At 67.5% G+C, this 7,590-nt stretch overlaps 1 protein-coding gene across 1 annotated transcript; it reads right to left on the bottom strand.

The window, feature by feature from the left end:
- Positions 1 to 923: 923 nt before the first annotated feature.
- Positions 924 to 7,328, bottom strand: PLEC (plectin; the record flags this gene model as incomplete). The annotated part of the gene is given in 8 exon segments (XM_079551067.1): positions 924 to 3,306; positions 3,309 to 4,153; positions 4,155 to 4,524; positions 4,527 to 5,816; positions 5,819 to 5,926; positions 5,929 to 5,965; positions 5,971 to 6,899; positions 6,902 to 7,328. Coding segments are annotated over 8 exon segments (6,225 nt in total), but the record flags the coding sequence as incomplete, so codon positions are not given.
- Between the last annotated feature and the right edge of the window lie 262 nt (positions 7,329 to 7,590).

The raw sequence follows: 7,590 nt of genomic DNA, 5'->3' as shown, positions 1-7,590 counted from the left end.
GGGATCACTGGTGGGATGGGAGGGATCACTGGGATGGTGGCATGGGAGGGATGGATGGGATCACTGGGATGGCTGGGATCATCGGCAGGGCCATGGGATGGATGGGAGATACGAGTGGGATCACCAGTGGGATCATTGGTGGCATCTGGGGGATCACTGGGATCACCGGGATGGATGGGATCAACTGAATGATGAGTGGGATGGCTGGTGGGATGGCTGGGATCACTGGGATGGCTGGGATCATTGGGATGGCTGGGATCATTGGCAGGGCCATGGGATGGATGGGTGATGTGGGTGGGATCACCAGTGGGATCATTGGTGGCATCTGGGGGGTCCACAGGACCACTGGGATGGGTGGGATCAACTGAATGATGAGTGGGATGGCTGGTGGCATCGGTGGGATCACTGGTGGGATGGGTGGGATCACTGGGATGGTGGCATGGGAGGGATGGCTGGGATCATCGGCAGGGCCATGGGATCACCAGTGGGATCATTGGTGGCATCTGGGGGGTCCGCAGGATCACTGGGATCACCGGGATGGATGGGATCAACTGAACGATGAGTGGGATGGCTGGTGGGATGGCTGGGATCACTGGGATGGCTGGGATCATTGGGATGGCTGGGATCATTGGCAGGGCCATGGGATGGATGGGTGATGTGGGTGGGATCACCAGTGGGATCACTGGTGGCATCTGGGGGATCACTGGGATCACCGGGATGGGTGGGATCAACTGAATGATGAGTGGGATGGCTGGTGGGATGGCTGGGATCCCTGGGATGGCTGGGACTGGGGGTTCCCTGGGATGGCTGCGCTCATGCCACGGTGACACCCATGGGTGCCGGGCCGGGCCGGGCGCTGGCGGCGCGGCGGAACGGGAGCACGGCGTCTTCCGTCAGCCCTCCACACACAAACAGTGTCGGAGCGATGGCGTTTATTAATATATTAGTGGAGTCTTTCTTTCTTTTTGGTTAAACTTTTTTAGGCACTGCTTTGGAAGAAGGCTATCGAGTTTCGAAAAGGGCAAAGGGGGAAGCGGGCCGGCGACGGGCCGGCGGCGCGGCACGGCAACACGGCGGCACAGCGGTGTCACGCCACGCTCAGCACCGCCGCCCGCCCCAGGGCCGGCGCCAGCGCGGCCGCCTCCGCGGCACCGTGCAGAACCGCGGCGTATCTGCGCCCGAAGCTGGAGGACGAATAGGAGGAAGACGAGAAGGTCATGGAGAAGCCGGAGCCGGTGGCGTCGAAGCTGCCGCGCCGCGAACCCGAGCGCGATCCGGTGCGGGAGCTGGAGCGCGAGCCGGCGGCGGAGCCGGCGCCGCTGACGTTGTAGGGGCTGTAGTAGCCCTTGGAGGAGCGGGACGAGGCCTCGAGCAGCCGCAGGCCGGTGCCGTCCTCGATCATGCTGCGCTCCATGGCGTCCTTGTAGGAGATCTTCAGCTTGGTCTTGGGGCACGTGAGGTACTTGGAGTAGGTGCCGACGTCGCGCAGCTTCTGCGCCGTGCGCGCGTCGATGGTGCCCTTCTGCAGCGCCTCGTCCAGGGAGACGCGGCCGGCGGCGTCGGGCTCGATGAGCCCCCCGGTCAGGTACTGCACCTCCAGGAAGCGCTGCCCGGCCTCGTAGTACAGCCAGCCCTTCTTCAGCGCCTGCGCCGCCGACATCTTGGTCTTGGTGCGCGGGTCCTCGAAGCCGGAGAAGGCCTTCTGCGCCAGGTTGATGCGGTCCACCATGATCCGGTCCACCAGCCCCCTGGTCACGGCGTCGGCCACCGAGCAGCGCTCGCCCGTGCCGGGGTCGATGATGCCGCCGGTGCAGGCCTGCGCCTCCAGCAGCCGCTGGCCCGTGATGTTGTCCACCAGGTTGCGGCGCATGGCCTCGGTGATGGACACCTTCTCCAGCGTGTCGGTGTCCAGGATGCCGGCCACCGGCCCCGTCTCCTCGCTGGGGTCGGTCCACGCGGCGCCCGGCAGCCTCGGCGGGGCCGGGCTGGCCGAGTAGGAGGAGGAAGAGGAGCCGACGGAGGACGAGCGCGAGCGGAAGCCGCTCATGTTGCCGGAGAGCATGTCGGCGAACTCGGTGATGGAGAGCGTGCCGGAGCGGTACTGGTCCAGCGCCGACTGGTCGATGAGGCCGCGGGAGATGGCGTCGTCGATGTCGTACTGGCGGCCCGAGCGCCGGTCGATGATCATGGACTTGACCACGCCGTCCGAGGACGAGGTGGTGATCTCCTCCCACTCGCACTCCTGCTCCGACAGCTCCAGGTAGGTCTGGTGGTCGATGAGGCCCTTGCGGTACGCCTCGTACACCGACATCTCCTTGCCCGTCTCCGGGTCCACGATGACCACGCGCCGCTTGCGCACCGAGGACTTGGACGACGTCTTCCTCTCGCGCTTCTTCTCCTTCAGCGGCAGCAGGCGCAGCCCCGTCTCGGGGTCGGTGATGCAGCGCTCCATCAGCTGCAGGTAGGTGAGGTTCTCCTCCGTGTTGGGGTCGAAGAAGCCCTTGGTGTCGTCGTTGGGGTCGGACAGGACCTCGTTCATCTCCTCGTCGAACAGCCCGCGCTTGTAGGCCACCTCGACGGGCAGGCGGTGGCTCTCCTCGGGGTCGATGATGCCGCCGGTGGCGATCTGGGCCTCCAGCAGGCGCACGCCGTGGTCTCTCAGGATCAGCCCCTTCTTCATGGCCTGGAAGAGGGAGATGAGCTTCCCGGTGTAGGGGTCCTTGTAGCCGGTGACGGCGCGCTCGGCCGACAGCAGCTTGTCCTTGAACTCGGGCCCCACGATGCCCATGCGCACGGCCTCCTCCACCGTCAGCTTGAGGCCCTTGATGGGGTCGATGACGTAGCCGGTGGCCGCCTGCGCCTCCAGGAGCTCGAAGGCCGTGCCGGGCCGGATGATGCCCTTCTTCATGGCCTGGTAGACGGAGAGCCGCTCCTTGGTGGAGTCCACGAAGACGCCGGCGATGCAGCTGGTGCCCTCCAGGAACGCCTTCAGGTTCTTGGAGACCTCCTCGATGGACGTCAGCCCCTCGTGCAGCCGCTGCGCCGTGGCCTCGTCCATCACCTGCGACAGGACCAGCTCCTCCACGGTGATCTGCTTGCGCAGCCCGCGGAAGGTGAGCTGGCGCGCGTCGCCCAGCGGCAGCAGCAGCATCCCGCTGCCCTCGTCCTTGCGGCAGCGCCGCTGCAGCTGCGCGTAGCTCAGCTTCTCGTCGGTGGACGGGTCCACGAAGCTGCGCACCTCGCTGGGCTCGCACAGCGCGTCGTACGTCTCCTTGTTGATGAAGCCGCGGTGGCAGGCCACCTCCAGGGCAGGTGGAAGCCCAGGTGCGGGTCGATGACGCCGCCGGTGGCCAGCTGGGCGTCCAGGAGCTTGAGGGCCTCCTCGCTCGGCACCAGGTCCTTCTTCATGGCCTGGAAGATGGAGATCTTCTGCTCGCTGTAGGGGTCCCGGTATCCGGTGACGGCCCTCTCGGCCGACAGCAGGCGGTCGTGCATCTCGGGCCCCACCACGCCTTTGCGCACGGCCTCGTCCACCGACAGCATCTCGTTGCGGACGGGGTCCATCACGAAGCCGGTGGCCGCCTGGGCCTCCAGCAGGCAGCGGGCCGCCTCGGCGCCGATCAGCCCCTTCTTCAGCGCCTGGTAGACGCTCAGCGTCTGCTTGGAGGAGGGCACGTAGATGCCGGCGACGCAGCCCGAGCCGTAGAGGCACCTGCGGACGGCCTCGTCCTCCAGCAGCTGGCGGAAGGTCCTGGAGCCGTCCTTGAGCAGCCGGTAGACGTCCTGCGAGATCACCTTGGCCTCAAAGAGCTCCTCGGCCGTGACGCGGCGCCGGCCGTAGTCGAAGGACGTGAGGTTCTGCTGCCGGATGATCTCGGTGCGCTCGATGATCTCGATGATGATGATGATCATGCGCTCCTTGGAGACGCGGCCCGTCTGGAAGTCCTCCAGCAGCTGCCGCCGCTGCTCGTCGGGCAGCAGATCCGACTGCATGATCTCCCACAGCGTCATGGAGGAGCCGGCCCGGCTGCCCACGGGGATGTCCACCCGCGTCTCCTCAAACACCCTCCGCGTCTCCTCCTCCGTGTACACCCGCGTCGTCTCCACCACTGTCAGCTTCTCGGGCTCCCGCAGCGGCAGCAGGAGCAGCCCGTCTCGGGTCCTCGACGCAGCGCTCCTTCAGCTGCAGGTAGGTGAGGTTCTCCTGCGTGTTGGGGTCGAAGAAGCCCTTGGTGTCGTCGCTGGGGTCGGACAGGACGCGGTTCATCTCCTCGTCGAACAGCCCGCGCTGGTAGGCCACCTCGACGGGCAGGCGGTGGCTGTGCACCGGGTCGATGATGCCGCCGGTGGCGATCTGGGCCTCCAGCAGGCGCACGCCGTGCTCCCTGACGATCAGCCCCTTCTGCATGGCCTCGAAGAGCGAGATGGTGTTCCCCGAGTAGGGGTCCTTGTAGCCGGTGACGGCCTTCTCGGCCGACAGCAGCTTCTCGTGCAGCTCGGGCCCCACCACGCCGGCCTTCACGCCTCGTTGACGTACAGCTTGCGGTTCCTCACCGGGTCGATCAGGAAGCCGGTGGCCGCCTGCGCCTCCAGCAGCACCACGGCGGTGCTGGCGCGCAGCAGGTTCCTCCTCATGGCCTCGTAGATGTTGAGCTTCTCCTTGGTGGCCTCCACGTAGACGCCGGCGATGCAGTCGCCGCCGTGCAGGAAGCGCCTCACCGCCTCCGTCTCGGCCAGCTCCTTCACCGTCGCGCGGCCGTCCTTGAGCTGCTGGTACTGCGCCGCGCTGAGGATGCGCGACTCCAGCAGCTCGCTGGCCGGCACCGGCGCCCGCAGCCCCGTGAAGCTCAGCTTCTCCTGCTTCCTGCTCTCCGTCTCCTCGATGATGGTGATGACGATCTTGATGACCTTCTCCACCGTCACCCTGCCCGTCTTGTACTGCCGCAGCAGCTCCCGCCGCTGCTCCTCGCTGAAGTACTCCGAGTGGATCAGCTCCCACACGCTCACCGTGCGGCCGCGCAGGCTGCCGGCCGGCACCTCCACCGTGGCTTTGCCGAAGCTCTCCTCGGCCTGAGCGTCCGTGTAGATCTCCTCCTGCTGCGCCTGGATGGCGGCGTCCGACAGCGGCAGCAGGAGGAGCCCCGTCCGCTCGTCCCGGCGGCAGCTCTGCTGCAGCTGCGCGTAGCTGACGTTCTGCTGGCTGCCGGGGCAGTAGAAGCCTCGCAGCTCCTCCAGAGCCTCCTTCATCTCGGCGTCCAAGCAGCCGCGCCGGTAGGCGACGTCGAGCGGCAGGCGGTGGCTGTGCGCCGGGTCGACGATGCCGCCGGTGCAGAGCTGCACGTCCAGCAGCCGCACGCCGGCGTCGGTGGGGACCAGGCCCTTCTTCAGCGCCTGGAACAGGGCGACGGTCTGCCCGGTGTAGGGGTCCTTGTAGCCGCTCACCGCCTTCTCCGCCGACAGCAGCCGCTCGTGGACCTCCGGCCCCACCACCTCGGCCTTCACCGCCTCGTCCACGGTGTACAGCCGCCCGCCGGTCGGCTCCACGATGAAGCCGGCGGCCGCCTGCGCCTCCAGCAGAGCCAGGGCCACCTCCGGCTTCAGCAGGTTCTTCCTCTGGGCTTCGTAGAAGCTCAGCGTCTCCCCGCTGGACTCCACCAGGACGCCGGCGATGGCGTCCGTGCCCCTCAGGTAGCGCCGCACGCCGTCGCTCCGAGCCACGTCGGCCACGCTGGCCTTGCCCTGCCGCAGCCGGTTGTACGTGTCCTTGTCGATGATGCGGCTCTCCAGCAGCTCGGCGGCGGGCACCGGGGCGCGCAGCCCTCGAACAGCAGCTGCCTCTTCTTCTCGCCCTCCTCCAGCACGGTGATGACGATGCGGATGATCTTCTCCACCGTCACCTTGCCGCTGCGGTACTGCCGGATCAGCTCCTCCTCTGGTCCTCGCTGAAGTACTCCGAGTTGATGATCTCCAGATGCTCACCGTCTTGCCTTGGAACTTGCCGAACGGGGCGCTCACCGTGGCCTTCTGGAAGACGTCCTTGGCCTCGCGGTCGCTGTACAGCAGCTCCGCGCCCGCCTGGCTGCTGAGCGGCAGCAGGAGCAGCCCCGTCTCGGGGTCGGTGACGCAGCGCTCCATCAGCTGCAGGTAGGTGAGGTTCTCCTGCGTGTTGGGGTCCAGGAAGCCCTTGGTGTCGTCGCTGGGGTCGGACAGGACGCGGTTCATCTCCTCGTCAAACAGCCCGCGCTTGTAGGCCGCCTCCACGGGCAGGCGGTGGCTGTGCACCGGGTCGATGATGCCGCCGGTGGCGATCTGGGCCTCCAGCAGGCGCACGCCGTGCTCCCTGACGATCAGCTCCTTCTGCATGGCCTCGAAGAGCGAGATCTTGTCCCCGGTGTAGGGGTCCTTGTAGCCGGTGACGGCGCGCTCGGCCGACAGCAGCTTGTTGTGCAGCTCGGGTCCCACCAACCCGTCCCGCACCGCTTCGTTCACCGACAGCCTGGCGTTGCTCACGGGGTCCAACATGAAGCCGGTGGCCGCCTGCGCCTCCAGCAGCACCAAAGCGGTGCCGGGGCTGAGCAGCCGCTTCTTCATGGCCTCGTAGATGCTCATCTTCTGCCTCCCGGGCTCCAACAGCAAACCGGCGATGCAGCTGCGGCCCTGCAGGAACGTCCGCACGTCGTCGCGCCGCGCCAGCTCCTCCACGCTGACCTTCCCCTCGGCCAGCTGGCCCAGGCTGTGGCCGCTCAGGACGCCGGCGGCCGCCAGCTGCTGCGCCGACACTTTCTGCCGGATGCCCTGGAAGGCGAATTCGGGCTCTCCGTTCTGCTCCAGGCCGTCCACCGCGTGGCGGCCGTTGGGCACCGCCTGCGGCTGCGGCGGCTGCTGCGGCGCCGCGTCGTTTGGATCATCATCTCCCGCGTGGGCGCCGCCGCGCTCCGCTGCTCCTCCTGCAGCTGCTGCAGCCGCTCGCGCAGCTTCCGGTTCTCCTCCTCCAGCAGCTGCTCCTGCTTCTGCCGCTGCTTCTGCAGCTGCTGCAGCTCCTCCTGCTTGCGGCGGACGCTCTCCTCCGCCTCCTCCTGCTGCCGCTTGGCTTCGTCCAGCATGGCCTTCAGCTGCCGCTTCTCCTGCTCCATCTCCTGCTGCTGCCGCTCCTGCTCGGCCTTCAGGCTCTGCGCTTTGTCCACCTCGTCCTGGAACAGCTTCTCCAGCTTCGCCTTCTCCTCCTCGATGAATTTCTCCTTCTGCAGCAGCGCGTCCTTCTCGAGCAGGAAGGATTCCTGCAGGGATTGCGCCTCCTGGCGGAGCTGAGCCTGCTGGGCCACCTCCATCTGCGGGCAGAGGGGAGCGCGGTCAGGGGGAGCGCGGGTGGGGGGCTGGGAGGGGGGGGTAGGGGGGGTGGGGTGAGGGGTGAGGGGGGGAGGGATGGGGGGGTGGGTGGGGGGTGCGGGTGGTGGGCAGGGAGGGGGGGGTGGGTGGGTGGGGGGTGAGGGTGGGGGGCTGGGAGGGGGGGGTGGGTGGGTGGGGGGTGAGGGTGGGGGGCTGGGAGGGGGGTGCAGGGGGGGGGTGGGAGTGAGGGGTGAGGGTGGGGGG

Source organism: Tetrao urogallus (genome assembly GCF_951394365.1).
Source record: "Tetrao urogallus genome assembly, contig: scaffold_149, whole genome shotgun sequence".
In the NCBI taxonomy this organism is placed as follows: domain Eukaryota; kingdom Metazoa; phylum Chordata; class Aves; order Galliformes; family Phasianidae; genus Tetrao; species Tetrao urogallus.
This window is presented reverse-complemented; position numbering and strand designations above follow the sequence as displayed.